General features: G+C 33.3%; 1 protein-coding gene across 3 annotated transcripts in view; it reads left to right on the forward strand.

The window, feature by feature from the left end:
- LOC118187137 (uncharacterized) overlaps positions 1-21,519 on the forward strand; it is a 385,201-nt gene that overhangs the window by 330,816 nt on the left and 32,866 nt on the right. For all 3 annotated transcript variants that reach the window (XM_035357333.2, XM_035357335.2, XM_035357337.2), the window contains exon 3: positions 9,138-9,223. In XM_035357333.2, coding sequence (XP_035213224.1) covers positions 9,138-9,223 — 86 coding nt within the window. The remainder of the gene's footprint in view (positions 1-9,137; positions 9,224-21,519) is intronic.

Below are 21,519 nucleotides of genomic sequence, written 5' to 3' on the forward strand. Positions count from 1 at the left end.
CGCCATTTGCCTCTAACCAGTGCCTCTAATGACGATTTCGTTACCGTAAGTTTGTTCGATGTTGTCTAATAAAACTTGCATAATATGTAGTATAAGAATTAATTTTTTAAGCTTAATCAATTACAAACTTGTACTATGCTATTATTTTTATGCCATTAAATGTGAAATAATCTATATTTTGAGATGCAGTGGAATATGCATAATCTAAATGTCTTACATATTTATCGTATGCCCTTGATGAAAAGCCTAGGGTATTCATGACGTTAAAAACATTTTCTGGGACTTAATACCCTTTACCTGTATGTGAAAAGGCTTGAGTTACACGTAAATTTCCATTATGCCCAGCGTTAACTGTCTTTCCAAAAACGTACAGTAGATTTGTTTTCCTCACGGGATCTACCAAGTCAAAAATCCTAATTCCAAATTCAAGTTTTAATGTTTGATTATCAAAATCAGGACACTTCATTGTTTTGCTGAAAATTCACAATAATAAAATATTATGCTTCAGATGTTTCATTTTCTTTCCAAAAATAGATAAATTTTGAGCCTAATATTTGCTTCCATTATGATTTTCGCAAACTCTGCAGTCAGAAATTTTATTATTGTTCTTATACCACAGCACTTTTATATATATATATATATATATATATATATATATATATATATCCATTGCTCGTAATTTTGTTTCTGACGAGTTATATCTAAATTAGCTGATAATACTTTTAGAAACATATTTTAAGCTGAGCAAAAAGCCGCAAATCAAAATATGGTGTAAGTTCAGAAGTGAAAAATGAAAGGAAATATTCATTCAAACTGCACTCAATATTTAAATGCAACAAAGGTTTCAACAAAGGCAAACAAAGGTTTCTAATAGAGTCACAGTTAATATTATTCCTCTTCCCCTATTCTTATTTTCAATGAATACATAAGGCAAATGGGAATTAAAGAAAGCAAACATTGAGGTGGGTATAGCACTTGAAGACTGTCAAAATGATTAAAACACTTTTTATGTCATTTACTATTGTCAGATCAATTCAAAGTATATTTTCAGTCTAGCAATGATACTAAAGAACAGTTTTGACCTAAAATTAAAAAAATAGTTGTTTTAATCGTTTTTCGCCAATCTTTGGGTACGAACTATTCTTAGTTAAGTTTTACTTTAAAAAGAGCTAAATACTTTTGTTAAATATTAAGAAGAAATTAAGAAGAGTTAAATATTTTTCTAAGGATTTGAGACAAGAAAATACATCGGCATTTATCTTTGTATTTCATATAAAGCACTTCTGACATGAACAGCAAGTCTAGCTTAATTTTAAAAACATTTTTTTAATTTATGGCTAACAATATATTATTACCAAATACAAAAATCCTATTTGAATGCATTCACTGAAATTCATAACCATAAAATATTCCCAAAAGCTGCTTTTCTATTTACTTAAAGTAAAAATAAAATGTGTACACTAGTTCAAATATATAAAATAACCAAAATGAATAATATATTACAAGGAACTGACATAAAAGCTTTATGAATGTTTTGAAAAATATTGAAATAATGGTGAACAGACAAGACACATAAAACCTCTGTCGCAATGCTTAAGAAATCAAGAAAAAATATTTACCGATGGTATGTTTTCCAGCAAATGCATAAAATTCAAATAATAACACACAATTTTTATTTATTGATAATATTGTATTTCACGTTTCAAACCTTCCATGACTCTTATTATTTAAATTTATGAAAATTCCTTTATGGAAATAATAGAGAGATATTTTAACATGAGAATCTTTAAGTATAGCATATCAGTGTAAATATAGCACTAGTGCTTTTAAGAACAGCATATCAGTATTAAATATACGAACTTTTGTAACAAGACTTATGACACAGAATGAGTTAAAGACGTTCTCTACTATAGACGAATATAGACTACTATAGACGTTCTATAGACGTTCAGCTTAATTACGTTGCTTAATTTTTTTAATCGGTGGAACAAATAAGTCATAAAAACAAGAAGGGGAAAGCTAGGATTTAGACCTCCTTACTCGATATTTTTATTTTGGACTCAATCTCTAGATCTGATTCTTTACGCAGGGTCACAACATAGCAGTGAATACATCATTGTTTAATAGTTTTAAAAATACCTTACTTTAGTCCAACAGTTATTTAAAAGTTAACGTAATTTTTGGTACTGGAGCAAACACTTTACTATTCTTGACAAATAAGGCTTATACACTTGTGTGAAAAGTTAAGATAATTTGCACATTATGCCGAATTTCTGGTAACAATTATTGGATAAATGTTAATGAAATTTGGTATGAATATACATTTATAACACAGAAAAGAATATGCCATTTAAAAGTCATTTTATGTACCGATGATTATCTCTAAAGCGCATATCGCAGAAATGTCCAAAGTTCACGTTGGGATAATGAGAAGAAAATGCATATATTATGGGTATGCTCCCCACTCACAGCCCAGCACTTCGCGCAGCATGACGGAATACTGGATGTAAAGTAGTTGAGGAGTTCCCATGGTACTTGATCCCATTCCTGAAAGCTGTTTTCAACATCGGGAGGGTGTAGAGGGATGGCGAGATGAAACTGCCCTCTCCAGGGTGTCCCAAACATGCTGTATAGGATAAAGGTCAGGATATCTGGCTGTCCAATACATGCGGCGAATCTAGATAATCGTCGGCCAGCTGATCTCTATGTGGACGAGCGTTATCGTCCACTAACAGGCAGCCGGTACCGATTCAAACATAGGTATCTAAGATCTCCTCTCTGTACTTCATAGCAGTCAGGGAATCTTTGTCAAACACATGCAGGGTTGAACGGCTATTCAACATAATCCTTCCCAAACCTTTACACAATAATGCAAAAAAATAGATCTTTAGTGAACTCTTCATTATATTCCTTACTCGTTAAAATGGCATCCTTAATATCAACTATTGTCATTTGTTCCGTAACATTCACACCAAGTTCTTTTGCTAAAACACACATATCTTGTTTACGTCCTTTAGCAAAAAATGACATGATGACGTGTTTCACTGAAAATAAATTCTTCGATTAAAAAAAAACACTTTATTCTGGCACTAACTAGAATGTTGTAATGAGGTTACCTTACCCAGAAACGATTTTTAGTGCTTTTACCATAGAATAGCGCTATACTAAAGTTAGTTGTATCAAAAGTAACGCAGTGTCGAAATAATATATAAAAAAGACTCTCTTCCTTAAAAATAAAACATTTTACAGGGCTTAGAAATAGCACAGTTTAAATAACATTGATAAAATCCTTTTCCGTTAATTATTTCTATTCTCAAAGAATAAAATAAAACATTCATGGATAGCAATACACTTATGACACTAAAAGAATTACGCACATGTGAAACGCATATCAATCAGTATAAAAAAAATAACGTGTTACCAGAAAGAATCTTACGCTTCGTTAAATCATCAAATACAAATCGTATAAACAATTTTCAGCAATATAAGCGGAAATGGAAGAAAATAATATCAATCACTTCAAAATGATACAATATTCATGAAAGAGCTACATATATACTTTAAGAACACAATAAAGTATTTTTACGTTTTTATATTTAAGTATTTTCGCGTTTTCAATATTAAGGGTTAACACATTATAGAACATTTGTGTTAAATGCAAAACAAATTACATCAACAGGCCATCGGAGTGGCACAAACAAAACAAAATTAATACCTGACGGGCGAGGTATTTCTTTTCCTAAAGTTTTAGGAGTTAGATCCAGCGGGTGGGGCTGCAAGTATTGTTTCTGAAAAAGAAAGTGAGCAAAAGCCAAGGAAAATTCTTAAAGCTAAACATTAACGTTGGGCGTCACTTTGTGAAGGAGTCGTTTTAGATAGGGTCATTGAAGAGTCCTGTATAGTGTAACAAATATTTATTAACAGGTTTAAGTTACACACGGGCATTACATTTAACTTTAGAAAATTACAAAGCAAAAGTCTGAAACAACTTACAAAGTGGGAGCCTTGGCTGTTACTGAAGTACTTCTCTGGCTACTCACCAGAGGGCAGCCTTGTTGTAACAGTTAGTCCAAAAGTTTATGTTAAAAGATTGGTTACAATTTTCAAATATGAAAAAAAGTCTACATACCTTCTAACTTCGACGTTATTCGTTTTTTAATCCAAATAGTTTATTCACATACCGGCCTGTATCCATTTCTGAAGAAAAATGTAATGGTTGTCTTGTGGGCGGTAGAAACATCTTACAGAGTTTCTTTATATCGGATAACAGGTTTAATTACAATAAACATATGCGCAATTTTGAAAATAAAATAAACTCAGTTCAGTTTGTAGGGTTTATATATTTATTTTTAACTCATAATTAACCTTAAGTTAGCCCTTCCATATTACTCTATTTTCATCCACGCTTTTCAGAATGTTGCCAGAATGTAAATGAGATAGCGAACATTTATTCAGGTTAATGTAGAAAGAATTGCTATTTAAGTAAGAGTTACTGAGGTTAGTTTTAGATCGTGTCTTCCTCTGTCAGGCCACGTTGTGCTATGATTATTAGCGACTTGATTTAGTGGCGTTAAGTGCTTCTAGCCATTCGTCTTTATCTCGCCAGTTTTATACTTACCAGAGCCTTTCTGTGAGCTGTTAGGCTAATCTACCACATCTTGAATTTGTTCAATATTGTTCAATATTGTTCAATTGCGTGCGTACGGGTTCGTTATGAAATGAATGCACAAGTCCGATGAAAAATGAACAAAAATTTATTATTATCACAACAAAAATGCTTAAATTTTCTCAAATTATCATGCAGTATTACAATATCTCACAGTAGTTATCTTTTAACTACTCAAATGTCCAATAGAACGTAATTCAAAACAGCTAAAGAAAGCTAATCCGCGAATTCGCTACAATCAACAAGAGCAGTTTTCTAAACAACAACAAACTAAGCAACTACTACGAACTGACATGTTTTCCTCCTTTTATAAGATTTTTAAATCGCGCGCTAGAATTTTCTAGTACTTTCTCGAAATCAAAAAGAGATATTTATTTATTTAATGCACGCGCTCTTGTACTTTCAATTTTCCAGCTTAGCTTTCTTTTAATATTCGTCACGCGCTGCACTGCGCGAGAAATAAAACCATTTAATTTATAATTGAACTAACATTAGCTTTTTAAATACCAAATTCGTAACAATATACTTTTTTAAGACAAAAGTGCTTGGCTTGTGTAAACCCGAGTTAGGTAGCTGTTAAGTTGTGTTCGAATAAAAGGATCTTATACACCCTTCCTCTGACTTTTATTTTGTTTCACAAGACTACAAGATAATGCTTCAATAGTCTTTTTATAGTGTATACTCCCTAAGATATAATATATCTTTTGTGGTAGCATATTTCATTCGTCTTTAAATCCATCATCGTCTTTCAGTCAATATAGAGGCCAAATGAAAGCATCAGAGCGAATTACACGATATGCAACTCAGCGTCATCTGCCGTCCAATATCAGTACTTCAGCACCACACACACACACACACACACATATATATATGTATGTATGTATCCTTGTATTATAGAACTAGCCTGTAATTAAGAGTAAAATCAGTGTAAAATGTTTATGTACGCGCAAAAACGTACACATGTATAAAACAAACATTATTGTAACAGTATATTCTCAGTATTTAAACCTAGGTGCACATAAAATCTACCACGGTAGTAATTTTTGTTCATATATACATATCAATGTAGAGTTTCTATGCTCGTAACAGAGTAAATTTTGTGTATTGTTTAAATAACAGTGTAAACTTTTAGAACTAAAGTAGTAAAATATAGCAATCAGGAGTAAAATGTTTATGTATGTAGTAATCAGAAGTAAAATGTTTATGTATGTAGTAATCAGAAGTAAAATGTTTATGTATGTAGTAATCAGAAGTAAAATGTTCATGTATGTAGTAATCAGAAGTAAAATGTTTATGTATGTAGTAATCAGAAGTAAAATGTTCACGTATGTAGTAATCAGAAGTAAAATGCTTATGTATACGAAAGAGTGCAATTAGAATTTCCGTATCAGTATATCCTCAGTGTCTTAATCCATGTGCACATAAAAATAGACTAGGGTAATTATGTTTATAGCGTAGAATATATATGTATAACAGCAAAATCTGTATAAAATGTTTAAATAACAGTGAAAAATATCAGTGTAATATGTTTATACAAATGCAATAGTGTACGCATCAGTACAAAATAGACGTTATCGTATCAGTATATTTCCAGTTTTTAAAGAAAGCTTATCAGCGTACATCAGTATAAAAGTTTAATTATTAATGCATAATACTTATGTAAAAGCTACAGTGTACTCATCAGTATATAATTATTATATTGTGTAAAATTATCAGTGTAAAATGTTTAACTATCAGTTCAAAGTTCTCCAGTTTCAGTGTACAGTATCAGTGTAACAGCATTAGCAGTGTAACAGCGTTATCAGTGTAACAACCTTATCATTGTTTACAATATCATTGTAACAGCATTCTTGTATCTTATGCGAGATATATTTTGTACGAGATTTGTCTTATATCTTACTCCCGTAAGGCCGTGTAGAGTTTAAAGTTTCTATTTAGCTCTCGATGGCGCGCTTCTGGGCCGCCAGAGTTACTGCGTTGTACAGTTGCAGATTCCGGACGATAACCCGAATAGTCCTTTTAAGCCTCCCGGATGTCCGGACTCGCTCTCATACCATTCCTGTTATTTAAGACCAGTGAGAATGGTTTGCTGTGTGTCTTTGCATTGCCTTTCCTTCCACGACACAGTGCATTGCAGTCAATTTCTAGTGCCTAAGGATTCTTCTCTGGCTTTTTATTTTACATTTACATTTTATTACTTCGCCAGATTATTCACATTTACTTCTTATTCTAATGATCTCTTGACCTACATAAGTATTTTTACACTTCATGATTTCAATGCCATTCATACAGAAGCAGCACCATGCTTTTCAACGTAAATCGTGAGACAGTATGGCCGGATTTGAAGTTTGAATTAATTGAATTATCTAACAATCATTTCAGTCAGTTGTTTTTCAACGTTCCAAAACTTTAAAGGGTGAAAGACTCTCATTCGTGATTTATTTGCTAAATAAAATTTTTCTTTTCAATAGTTTTTCACTTTCTAAGGTAGTATAATCCTCTTCTAATAAAATCTTTTTATACTGTAAAATTAATACATTTTTCAGTCTAAGTTGCTTAATAGGTATAATTTATTAGGTTGGGTCTATTTATTCTGTAGTTGTTGTTTATGCACACACATATGCATACATGTAATAATAGCAAGGAAAAGACGGAGCAGTGTCGACGCGTAATAGCTATATAGGATAACTCGTAGAACTATATTGAAGTGGAAGCATTCTGATTGCCTAGTATGCTAATATGTTGACTTCATAATATCTAAAAACTTGCAGTCGAGGCAGTTTTAATTGCATTTTTATTTGCATCTGACATTTGTGGCCTCAGTTCGCTTGGCACTCTAGTGGCGCCTATTTAAGAACATTTACATGTTTGATATTATTGCGATAGGAAGCGAGCCCAGCGAAATTGCGTACAAGCACTGCACAGGCAGAAGCTAAAGTGCGAAGTTATCCAATATAGAAGCACACGAAAAGAAAGGTATTTAGTTAAAAGTTTCAGTTCCCAATTATTACGTCATCGGCGCTGCGCATGTCATGCAAAATGGAATGATCTAGAAATGACGCAATCCCGAGAAGTTGTTACGATTTTTAAAACAGAGAGGGAGAATTAAAGGGAATTAGGGGTTAATTTAAATTATAATTTTTATTTACATATTTTTATCTTACATATATATAAGTTATAACAAAATGTGATAACTATTTCAAAAAAAATAATTGGCGATCTCAAAATTAACATTCTAAATTTGGTGACCTGCCTCTAAATTCATCTCTTCTCACAGGTTCCAGAATCTTCTATCTTACGTAACGTTTTAATACAGATACCTCTTGGCCAATCAAACTAATTTTAAACCAAATCTCTGAACTGAAACTTTCTCACTCCCAACCTTCTTCCTCTGAAAGTACTATAACTTTCCCTTTTTCCGCATAGCTCTCCTGCTGGCAAGACGCTCTTAAACCCTGCTGCTGCTGGTTACTTACTTAAGATGACGTTCTATTTCAAAATGCAATTTATGTATTCAAATATAATTAGGATATTTAGGAAACATCTTGTATGAAAAAAGAATGATTTGATATACGTAAAAAAAACAAAGGTTGTGATTTTTCAAGATACGTTGTGCTAAATTGCGTCATCATGCTTTTCACTCTGCCACCCTCAACCCACTAGTATTCTACGCAATATTGAAAGCTGTTAAGGTTCCAGTGTCCTGCATCTACGTATTTTAAAATCATTACATATTTATATATATGGTGGCCGCAATGACCAGCTATGGCATGTCTGGTGATATCCAGGAGGTGGAAATTGACTTGACTGTCACGGTTCACACAGTCCTAAAACGGGACATTATGGTCGTTTTAATAGTCGATTCTCTTACAGCACTATTGAGTTCTCTTGAGCTTACATTTCATTGGGGTATGTGTTTCTCTAAGGTATCTTTCCACATAGGAAGTAACCTTTTAGTACTTTTTTATAAGATACCAATAAAAATATCAAGTACTTAAGAACCAGTTACAATAATTTTGTCTAATGTTCATCATTCTGTTAGCCATTAACTTCATGCTTATCTTCTGAATCTATGGGTATCCTTAGCGATATTTCTGACACCAAGGCCAGCCAGCTATCGCGCGTTGCTTCGTGGTGCGGTGCGGTTAAGATTTTACTTAATATGACAGGATAAAATAAATTTAATGTCATTGTGAAGAAGTAGTTAAAATAAATTTGAAAGAAGAAAAGAATGATTTTTATTGTCTTTCCTCTCAGAAAAATCTTAAAATCGAGAGTTAAAACTTAACTTATTGATGAAAGAAAATACGCCTTTCATTTATTTTTCTTAAACATGGTATGCCATGATTAAATAGTTCAGTTTTCTGTGATTTTAAATATTGTTCATAAATTTTAAGAATTCTATTATTTGTCACTATAGATAATATATATGAATTAAAATAACTGAGATATTTTTCCATTTTCATTTTAGTGCTTTTTGCTTTCGGTTTGACAGCTCTTTGCCTTTCTGGAATGTGTGTAATGTCTTCAGCTTTACTACTGGTTGGTCTCTGTGCAGTAAGTAGATAATTTACCTTTTATCTTTAACGTAACATCTGATAAACGAATTTCATGTAGTGCTGAATTTGTGGGTACGAAATCAGAATTTTCTGTTGCTTCATTAAAATATTCTACATTTATGCCACTATATTAATAAGTTAAAATAGATAATATCTAAATAGAGTGTGATATTGAACAGAAAATATTGTTATGAAGTTATTCATGATAAATAAGAAGTAGAATAATGTAACCAAGAAAATACCTATAATTAGATATTTTCATCATCTCATTATATTTCATTGCGTGAAAGTTTTTCGTTAATATATAAATGATTCTGTGATTCTTTCATAAAAATATTGAATTAAAACAACTCTGATTCTACACTTAACTTTTCAGAATATCTGTATCACATATAGCGAACTTCTGTAAAAAAAAAAGGCTTGGAAAGTCTGATTCAAATTATAACTCTCTGAATAATTAAATGGAGAAGTCATTTTATGTATACAGTAACCCCTTTTTAACACGAGCACCCTTAAGATGAACACTGGATTAATATGACTAATATTTCGATACTAGTAGCAATATATATGATCACATAAAAAGGTTTATAAGTTAATGCGTGTTTCGGTTAACTGTTTCATAGTCCCTTGCGTCATTAATTTTTTTCAATTTAGCACGAACTTTAAAAGTTTTTCACGTTTTTTCTCTGTTATTTATCTGCTAGGGCTGAGCTGGGGAAAAACATACGTCCTTTCTAATAGAAATCCTCATACAATACATTTCATTCTCTAAACTATAGCCCGACACGAACATCTGCTCGATAATCTCGATCCACGCATCAACAGTGAGCTTCAATTTCGCCAACAATGAGCTTCAATAAACAACTACAATTCTGTGCTCAGATTTTCTTTTTTATTCTTTAAGAGTTAACTGGTATGACTGTTGTTAAATCTTGAATAATTCTTAATTAATGAGTTTAGTATTGTCTCTTTCTTCTGAAACGCAGTAGAGCACAGCATACTAGATAAATAAATTCCAGTTAAAAATTTAAACGTATTGTATTTACAATAAAATAATGTATCTTTGCTGGACTGTAGTTTAGTTACAAATGTGTTTTAAGCTCACCTCAACTTTATTTTATTTTCTGAACGTGTCCTGTAGATTGCACTCTGGTAGCTTCAAGGACGCGACAACTAATGTTAAGTTGTAAGCAATAAAACAGTGAGTTATGGTCAAAAATATCAGACAGGCAAAGATCTGCAAAGAAAGCTAAAAGTCCTAGAGAAAGTAGCCCGTGGTGAATTGAAGAAAAGCACAATTGTCGAAAGTGTGGAATTGCCAAAAATAACCTTATTCACAGTATTAAAAGATCGTGGTAAAATTCTTAATGCTTCTGCTTCCAGCTCCAGGAATAAATCTATACGACATCGCAAGGTTAGATACAAGCATGTCGAAACTTTACGTCCAGAAAATGTTCAGCCATATTCGTGTTTCCTGTTTACCTTAAATTGGACCTATTATACAGTCAAAAGCAAACGCGACTGCAAAACATTTAGACATTCAAAGTTTCAGATTTTCCGAAAGTTCGCTGTGCCGGTTCCAGACATGACACTCAGTTTTGTCATTGGCGATTAGTGGTAAAGCAGGAAAAGTTGATGAAGAAGGAGCCAACAACTGGTTGCATGAATTTGACTGAGAGAAAAGTATACCTCGTGTGATATCTGCTACATGGACGAAACTGGGCCTTTTTAACAATATTTTTCCAAATCTTCCGCTCAGAATAAATGCCATGTTTTATCATGTATTAACACTCCGTCGGACACGTCCGTCAAAAATATTATGTCTTTGGTATAGCAAACTAAAGGTAGTCTTTGCCAGTCTGAAACTAAATCATAGTGTTTCTTCATGCCGATTCACTGCATTTTGTAAAACATGTAAACAAACACATGACACAATTCTTTACACCTTTCGGAAAAAAAATTCTGCTGAACGCCATTTATAGTCTACTCCATCCCAAAATCATTGCTGAAGTCAACCAGCGGCCATCACCTAGGAGTAGCTAATTTGCTTTACAGGCAATACAAATAATTCTGATTTAATTTTGGAAACAGCATCTGTTATACGAGTACAAATTAATCGAGGGCAGTTTTATGAATACCGAGCTTTAATGATTATGGTTCTCAAAAATCTTTAATTACTGAATCGTTTTGTAATATAATAAAACTTTCATTTAAAAAAATCTGAATACACTATTCTAAGACTTGATGGCACAGCAGTCGCACATGCTACGAAAGTAATTAATTTAAATGGTATTGCTTTTGTCTATTGCTTTTGTCACCGGTATTCAATCCCATTTCTGACATTGTTTCCTGCATACGCGTTCGTAATGTATTCAGTGCAAAAGAATCTATAATAGCTTGATGAATGTTTTTCTCCAAAACCACTTTACAGTTCTGGAACTTTTCACAAAAGTCCTCATACAGTTCTTGTCAGTATGACAGAGCGCAACCAGTAGTTTCTAATTCAAACTGAGAACGTTAAATATAGCGTAATGAAAACACGTCTAAAGAGTGAAGATCGTGCGAAAGTCTCTCAATACTCTAAACCAGCGGCCGTCAACTCTTAGAACTTCACGGACCACTACATATATAATTTTATATTTAGGGGACCACTAATATGAATTTTAAAAGTAAATACATTTAAATAATCAGCAAACTACACATACTTTGTTCACTGCATGAAAAGTACAAAAATCTTACCTTCTTGTACAAAAAGCTTCACATTTCCGTATCACTGAAAAGGAACTTCACGAAAAGCAAGAACAAACCGACAAATGCAAAGCAAAGTTAATAATCTGTCAGTGTTATGCCGCCAACTTTTAATTATTGTGAACATAATAATCATCGCTTACTTAGCAATGGCGTCATCGATCAACAGTCAGACAAAATAAAAACGAACACTTCCAGTAATGCAATTATAAACAACAATGCAGATGGTTCTCATAAAAATCCATCATCATCCATCTATTGTCACGGAGAAAAACTGTGTTATTGACCACAATAGCATATGTTTGTAATTCAAAAGGAAAGATAATTTCAGTTCGTGGTATTATTGATAACAGCAGCATACCCATGGATGCCAACTCTCACTTTCAAATGTCGCTAGATACAGCTGAAAAAGTAGCTAAAAAAACTCTAAATTCAGAAGGCATTTCGCTAAAAGTAGCAGCTAAAATTGAAACAAAAATGTATAATCCATATTCCATAATAGGTTTTGTTACTCGTCAATCTTCATAAAAATATAAATAATGTCCCAATTTTTCATCAAAAAGTTCACGGATCATCAAAAAGTTTTCACTGGTTGGCGACCGCTGCTCTAAACTGAACGACTGAGAACTAACTAGTGCTGTCTCCGGTCATAATTTTTCCCCCCGGCCACCAAGGAATTTCCGATACCTTCGACCTCTCGAAGTTGCTAGGAAAGCATACACAGTTGCAGTTACATGCGCATTCGGCCAGTTACAGTTATACTGGGACCGAACCAGAACGTCGCCAGATGAACGCCAAATGCGGCGATTTTTCCCGATTTCTGGTCAATATGGCGACAAAAATTAGTCATCAAAACCATAGATAGCCATTAGTCGATATTAACCATAGATAGACATTTACATTGAATGTTAAATGGACCTGCTCTTGTAATCTTGTTTTTCCAGCGGCGCTTCGTTTTTAGAGGCCGTTCATGTTACGTTACACAAAAGATACTGTAATTTTATATATAATTTCGCTAAAATTATTTACATATGTACAAAATTCGTAACAATGTTGTTTGGGAATATCTAAATAGTTATTTTCACTTTAATTAATTTAAAAGTATTAGAAATTACATGTAATGTAGGAAGAATTACAGAGCATTATTGTGATGTTAAACAGTTTTTTAGTGCAAATAATTTGTTTGTGATATTTCAGCTGCTCGTTTAAAATCCTTTAATAACACAATGAGTTTATTGCACAGGTACTTTTATATTTTTAACGTATTTACTTTAACATTAGTTAACATTTCTTCGAAGTGGGCATTACTCCTACAAAATAACCATGTGTTACTTCGCACTTTACCTTCTCTTTTTTATATTTCCTTCACAAATGCAGCTTCAGTGCATCAGTGTATTAATAATTTTACAAAGAAAGTGGCTTTTCTTTTCCTAATGTAATCTTCTCTTCCCCATTACCTTCCATTCGGGTTCAATTTCCTATTTATATTGCTTGCCAAATAAAAACGAACTTACTTGGAACAAGAAGAAATCCATAAAAACGTCTTTCTGTACTATAGACGTATTTGTTACATTTACTACTCACTACGCTACTGACGGAAACTATTGCTGTGTAAAATATAAGTGCTATTACGGAAAAACTACTTAACTATAAAGCTAGATATGATAAGAAAAGTGTATAAAAGGAATAAAATAACTCGTTAACCAAGTTGTTGCTGTATAAGAAATTCTGAAGATCCTTCATAAGTATTTCATTCACCACCGAATGCACGCCACCAGTTGAAATAACATTTTCAACTGAGGCAATCTGCAGTATAACCAAAATATGATTTTCCATTTCATTTTTTTAATTATTTTTTTAGAATGAAATAAAATGTGCCATTGAAATATCGCATTAACGAATTTTTCCGCCTTGAAATTGGAATTTGTTTTTTTCTATAAATATAGAGAAATTGAAAATGTATCTTTAACTTTGCTTGGAGAACTGAAATTTAACTGCGTCGTCATGTATCATGTTCACTGTGGTTTCAATTTAAATGTACGCGAGTATTGCATCTATAAAAGTCCTGTGACGGTTGATTTAATCACCTAGCATGTGAAAAGCGTGTAAAAAATTTCCTTCGCTGATTAAAGGATATATATATATATAATAAAGAAATATAGAATATAAAAAATTTAAATTCAATTAATATTGAAATTTTATTATATATGTATATATATAAGAAAGTCTATAATAGAAATATATATATGTGTTATGGAAGAAAGAAGACTCAATACATTTTCTATTATTTAGATACATGAAGAAATCCGAATTAGTTTGTCATGCATTCATGTAATTAAAAACAAAACTTTAGAAGAGCATAGCTGTGGGAGTTAACCGTGTGCGTCAGGATAAGAGCTATGAAATCTTTCTTAAGTAGCTCGCTTTGCCAATCTGAAAGTATTTAGCAAACAGATTGAATCTAATCTTTTATCTAGTCATTTCGACATGCGTTCTCTGAAACTGAATAACAGATGTATGAAAATTTCGAGCAATGAAAAAAAATTTATTCCCCTTAACAATTAGAAAGTGCAAAATTATTTCACATGTTAGTAGTTAAAAAAAAAGGTATTTAACAGAAAATTCATTCGACCATTTTTGCCAAATAAAGGCAAAGGTCCCAAGAGGCGATTTTTAGCCAATAATAATAGAATCTGCCACATGTAATTCATTGTGATCTTAATAAGCGTTTCTTTCTAATTCTAACAGTAAAGCTGCCATTTGTTAAAACTCATTATAGCTCTGCTTTGTAAAAAAGTGTTTAAAATCTGGGATTTGCCAACTACTGAATAAGAATCAGTAGAAAGGTAATGTTTTACAGTAAAGGTTTGAAAGGTATGGTATCTTGCCGTCATCCAGTAAGTGTGTTATTGGCCACGGTATGACAATTCATTTAAAAACGCAGATTCAGTGGCTTGCCAATTTTAAGTCTTGTCAGAATCGAATATCTATTTTGAAAGAAACATAATTCGATAGTTCAACCATTTCATTTTGGAGGAGACAACTCATTGATGAAATTTATGAGAGCCTTTTCTAAAAACGTAAATACCATGCAGGAAGAATAATCCCCGAGAAATGGTTGTTTGGATACATTTTCAAGGAAACGAATGAGTGTTTCTTTAATGGTAAAAGTTCCAGATATATAGGTAATAACATTTAGCGATAAAAGGTAATATTGAAGAAAGTTCTACAATATACTCGGGCTCATAGAAAGCTTATAAAAGCGAGGAGATATGAGCTGCTAATTTCGAAAATTTCAGAGTTAATCATAGCTGCAACTTTGTAAATCCGGACAGAGTAGAACATACACAAAAACCTTTAAGCAGTTGTAAGATACCGTCAAATGGCGAGCTAAAAGACAGCTTGGAAAGCGAGACACCACTTAGAATCTTATTTGGCTGAATTCAAGTGGTGCTATCTTCACAAAGGAAAAAGTATATTAGTTTCTGTTTTGCGTGAAATCGCAGATTTTATGCTGCTAAAATGATTGAAGGACCGTCAGATTTGGCTAATTTTCACAAACTTTTATGATCGACTGAATTTTCCGTAAGTACCAAAGGAACGTTTCACTTTTACCATTCTCACTTCATCTTCACATGATAATTATTTTCTCTTTTCATCTATGTTGTACACTAAACAATAATTTCCTCTATTCTTCTGCATGTAACTAAAATTTGCTATTTCAATCTATTCCTCACCAAATACTTTATTGGTACTAAGAGGAAAAGTTTATAAACTGAGTACCAAAAGAAACTTGTTTAGTTAGGATTTCTTCTCATAAATTCATTTAACTATCTACATATAATATTCTCATGCATGTCACGAAGAAAAATTAAACTTTTGTCGTCAAACAATAGAGAGACATTTACAACATATATTTACTGATCCATTAATCTGATGATCAATTTAGAAGCAAATTATTATTTCAGGCGCCGAATGAGAAGTAGAAATTGATAGTATTCTGCTTTCAGAAGCAATAAAAATCATCTTTCAAATCACCGCCTATTCAAAATCCCTTGTGAATTATGACAAAGCTATTTATCTCTTTTCATCCCTGAGACTGCTCAATGCTTTCAGAATCTTTGTTGTCCTGTAGTTAAGAATGTGAATGATAAATTTTCTTCCATAATGGTGAACGAGATATAGAAAATTGTACGAGTGCGATAATTTGACATTGTTCGAATATACAGTGTCTTTATTCAGTATTTATTGGCACACATGCTTAAAGAATAAGAAGAACAAATATATAATTTCTTATTAAAATAAAATATAGATGTGTAAAAAATGGTAAATGACCTTCTATAGAAAATACTTCTTAAGTGATATGCTACATAAATTGTTTTTATTTAAGTACATTAATTCACATTATAATATCTAAGTATGTCCGAGTCGTAATACAATATTTACGCTGATTATCATTTTCATTTTATTGGTTTGACAGCATTTTAAGAACTCACATGCACGCACATTAGTAGGTATGGAAAGCTAAGCGTAAGAACACGCCTTGTTTTGTAAAAATATATTTATTAATTTAGAAAATGTCATGCATAGCTGATGAAATGAGCACAGATGTATTGGAAATTATGCATCAATATAGAACAATAAGTCAGTGGCTGATTAAGGAATTCTAGTGATACATTTGTCTTTTTATGCTCATAATAAAACATGTTGTATTACACACATTAAAACACGTATGTGCAATAGCTCTGACCGGTATCTGAAAATTGACGTCCCATTGAAGCAAAGTGCTATTTAGAAATCCAAGCTATTTCAATCACTATCTTTCTAAAAACAGAGGAACAGACTACTGTCGAATCATACTCTGATGTTCTTGAAAACTGTGTGCCATACAGTTTTACTTTCCCTCCTACGAAAGAGCTGCAAAAACAGCGAAATTCTTCTTGTCTTCTGTGTTTTTGGTGTTACGTCAAAATATTAATTGCTCCTGGCATTATTGTTCCTGCTTTAACTAATCTCACAGTACACAATATATGACAATGCACTGACATTATAACATTGCACTGTTTCAAGCTATGATAGGTACAAAATCAATCTTTTAACTAATAAACCACTTAGAATATGGAAAGGTCGAGAAGTAGAATGGAAGCGGCACTTAATAGAGAAAATGTACTGTATCAGCAATGATACATGTTTCGAATACCCATCTTTCTTTCAGTCTACATGCAATAATTAAACTCCTTCGTTCAGATGAAGGTTTTGTTTTCATAAACCTTTGTGGCTTAAGTTATGGTTTCAAACACAAACTGCGTACGGGCCGCATGCGCGATCTGCAAGCCTCATGCAGGACATGCAGCTGTATACGCGTCCTGCACGAAATCAGCTGAGAAAGGGAACAGATATATGGGGATGATGTATTATCATACAACAGAAATTATACCCACTGGTTCCAAGAGTCAGGTTTTATTTCATTTAGATCTATATCCAGTTCAGGTCTGATCGTCTAAGTGCGATCAGTAAGCGCCTTGTTTTTTTTAAATACTGTTAGTAGCTTTTAGAAACGTCAGTTCATAGATGATAAACTGAAGACTATATCATCTTTAGAATTCCGACACGCGATTTAATCTGTTGTAGTGTCCAAGAAATTTGAGATGAATTTTAAATAGACAGCTAGTTTTTAATTCCTTTGCGGATCGATTCTCACAGCGCTCGGCCATCGACATGTGAGGACTTTCGAGCACTGAAACACATAAAATGAAGAAAAAATAACATATTTGAAAAGAAAGGATAGCTGTAAAAAACAAAAGGAGATATTGGAAAAAACAGTTTGCTATAGAATGATCTCAGTTTACGATTCTATCAGACCAGGGCTTTATGTGGTCAGCCGAAGTAGAAGTTGCTTCAGGTCCGTCATGACGTCCTATTTTTGCTTTTATTCCTTTATTTCTACTAAAATATGAACATATTGCAACTCTTGAATAAAACTGACGTTATTAACACTGGTTTTGGTTTTTCTTTCCGTTTCCTTATTTGTTTTTTAAACCGTTTTATGCAATCCCTAGCTAAATGAAAATTGTCGTCCTTCCCTCTACACACGTAACATGATCCCTCCGGCGCTGACGGATCACATCCGTTCTGTTTTGATGTTTATTTCTGCAGAAAGAATCATTCTTAACAATTTGGTTTTGAACACCTGGTATTTTCGATTCGTTAGACTGAAATTTAGGGTTATGCATTTTAGACAGTGAGAAATATAAATCACTTTCTCCCCGTAACTGGGTTATTAAACCATGTTTTTTCCTCGCGAACACATATGTATTCTTTCGTTTAAAAATCCAAAGTTTCACAGAATTTATCTGCAACAATTTAAATCACATTTTAAAGTCCTTTTTGCGTTTCTCTAACCAGATAATAGTATTCGAATGTTGCATTCAATAGCGATGCAAACTGAACATGCGACTCTTTTGCTGAACGTTGAGCATGTTTAAAGGTGTTGAGAATCTCTTGGTGTCGATTGAAATTACGCTAAAAACAACTCTTTTAGTTTTTCATAATCTGAAAATTCTTCTTCAGATGCATACGTTAAAACATTAGCTTTAACGCCTAGCAAATTAATTAGTATTTCAGGTTGCATGCCTTTCGGAACTTCGGAAAAAGCGCAGAATAGGCTGCATCAACAAAGTTCAGTAGGAGGAGCTGTGTGACGTCCATAAATGGGTGGGACTAAGCTTATGACGTCACAATGTAGTCTCGCATTTACACTACGTGTACTTTCTATTTTCTCTTAGAAATAACAATAATAAATTGTTTATTATTGTAAATTAATATCAAATTTTTTACTTTTAATTTATATTTATAACATTTAAGCTTAGGCGTTACTGATAATAAGTATAATAAATTGTTTATATTTAAAATTACCATGATACAGTGAGCGAATTCTACCAATTATTCAAACGATAAACAATGTCGCAGTCTCTAATACTTGTAGAGCTTCAATATTTTAAAAGATTTTTATTAAATTAGTATTATTATTTTTATTAATTTTTTTATTTATACAAATAAAATATTTGTTTTAATTTAAATTCATATTGTGGAACATTTCAATTTTCTCATTTTTACAAATTACCTTCTTGCTACGTAACGACATAATTCCTTACATACCAATAATTAGACAATTTTCATTATTTCTAAAAATTTTAAACTTTACATTAATAAAAAAAGAAGAATATTTTTTATTGCATATGAACATCATTACACAGCTTTCATATCAGTTTCTAAAATTCCTAAATCACTCCATATTGTGTGTAGGCATGCTAGAATTCTACGCATTAATAAATAAAAAAATCTAATTTCTCAGAATGAAAGAAAATAATATAATAAAATAAATACTACGAACTTGGAACACTAAGCAATGCTTCACATACGCACACACACACATATTATCAATGAACTCATCTTATCAAGTGAAATTACGATACCAAACACTACGTATTAAAATATGAGGTAAACGTTACTTCAAGAGTTAACAATTTTGCTACTGTTGAGTAGATCGTCGGGCTATCGATATATATCGTATGCTTCACATACGCACACACACACATATTATCAATGAACTCATATTATCAAGTGAAATTACGATACCAAACACTACGTATTAAAATATGAGGTAAACGTTACTTCAAGAGTTAACAATTTTGCTACTGTTGAGTAGATCGTCGGGCTATCGATATATATCGTAAGTCGGAAAGCGTTATAAACATATCAAAGCCAAAAAATTAAAAATACAATTTAAATGAAAAATGACGTCTTAAATATAATTAACAATTAAAACAACAACACAAATTTAAAATATACTAAAGATATGTTAAACATTGCACATAAATAAAGTTACATTACTGCTCGGCATCACACACAACCTCGTTTTCTCTTCTACACAACGATCAGTATTCGCTCGAAAAACATCAAAGAATTCCACAAACTCGGTGTCCATGTGCTCATCCATCTATTTTCACTTGAAGAAAAATCAGAGAATTGCTCAAACTCGGCATTGCGCACCACATTGACTTGTGCACATCGATCTATTTTCACTTAAAAAAATCCCAGAATTGCACAAACTCGGCATCGCGCACAACCTCGGCATTGCGCACCACATTGGCTTGCCCATGTGCACATCGATCTATTTTCACATCAAAAAACATCCCAGAATTGCACAACCTCGGCATTGCGCACCACATTGGCTTGCCCATGTGCACATCGATCTATTTTCACTTCAAAAAACATCCCAGAATTGCACAAACTCGGCATCGCGCACAACCTTGGCATTGCGCACCACATTGACTTTGCACATGTACACATCGATCTATTTTCACTTCGAAAAACATCCCACAATTGCACAAACTCGGCATCGCGCACAACCTTGGCTTTGCGCACTACATTGGCTTTGCCCATGTGCACATCGATCTATTTTCACTTCAAAAAACTTCCCAGAATTGCACAACCTCGGCATTGCGCACCACATTGGCTTGCCCATGTGCACATCGATCTATTTTCACTTCAAAAAACATCCCAGAATTGCACAAACTCGGCATCGCGCACAACCTCGGCATTGCGCACTACATTGGCTTTGCCCATGTGCACATCGATCTATTTTCACTTCAAAAAACTTCCCAGAATTGCACAACCTCGGCATTGCGCACCACATTGGCTTGCCCATGTGCACATCGATCTATTTTCACTTCAAAAAACATCCCAGAATTGCACAAACTCGGCATCGCGCACAACCTTGGCATTGCGCACCCCATTGGCTTTGCCCATGTACACATCGATCGGTTTTCACTTAAAAAATCCCAGAATTGCACAAACTCGGCATTGCGCATCACACTGGCTTTGCCCATGTGCAAATCAATCTATTTTCACTTAAAAAAACATCCCAGAATTGCACAAACTCGGCATCGCGCACAACCTCGGCATTGCGCACCACATTGGCTTGCCCATGTGCACATCGATTTATCTTCACTTCAAAAAACATCCCAGAATTGCATAAACTCGGCATCCCGCACAACCTTGGCATTGCGCATTACATTGGCTTTGCCCATGTGCACATCGATCTATTTTCACTTCGAAAAACATCCCAGAATTGCACAAACTCGGCATCGCGCACAACCTTGGCTTTGCGCACTACATTGGCTTTGCCCATGTGCACATCGATCTATTTTCAGTTCAAAAAACTTCCCAGAATTGCACAACCTCGGCATTGCGCACCACATTGGCTTGTCCATGTGCACATCCATCTATTTTCACTTCAAAAAACATCCCAGAATTGCACAAACTCGGCATCGCGCACAACCTTGGCATTGCGCACCCCATTGGCTTTGCCCATGTACACATCGATCTGTTTTCACTTAAAAAATCCCAGAATTGCACAAACTCGGCATTGCGCACCACACTGGCTTTGCCCATGTGCACATCGATCTATTTTCACTTAAAAAAAATCCCAGAGTTGCACAAACTCGGCATCTCGCACCACATTGGCTTTGCCCATGTGCACAT

Source organism: Stegodyphus dumicola, chromosome 6 (assembly GCF_044657685.1).
Source record: "Stegodyphus dumicola isolate Sdum_Otavi_A_Nest chromosome 6, ASM4465768v1".
Lineage (NCBI taxonomy): Eukaryota > Metazoa > Arthropoda > Arachnida > Araneae > Eresidae > Stegodyphus > Stegodyphus dumicola.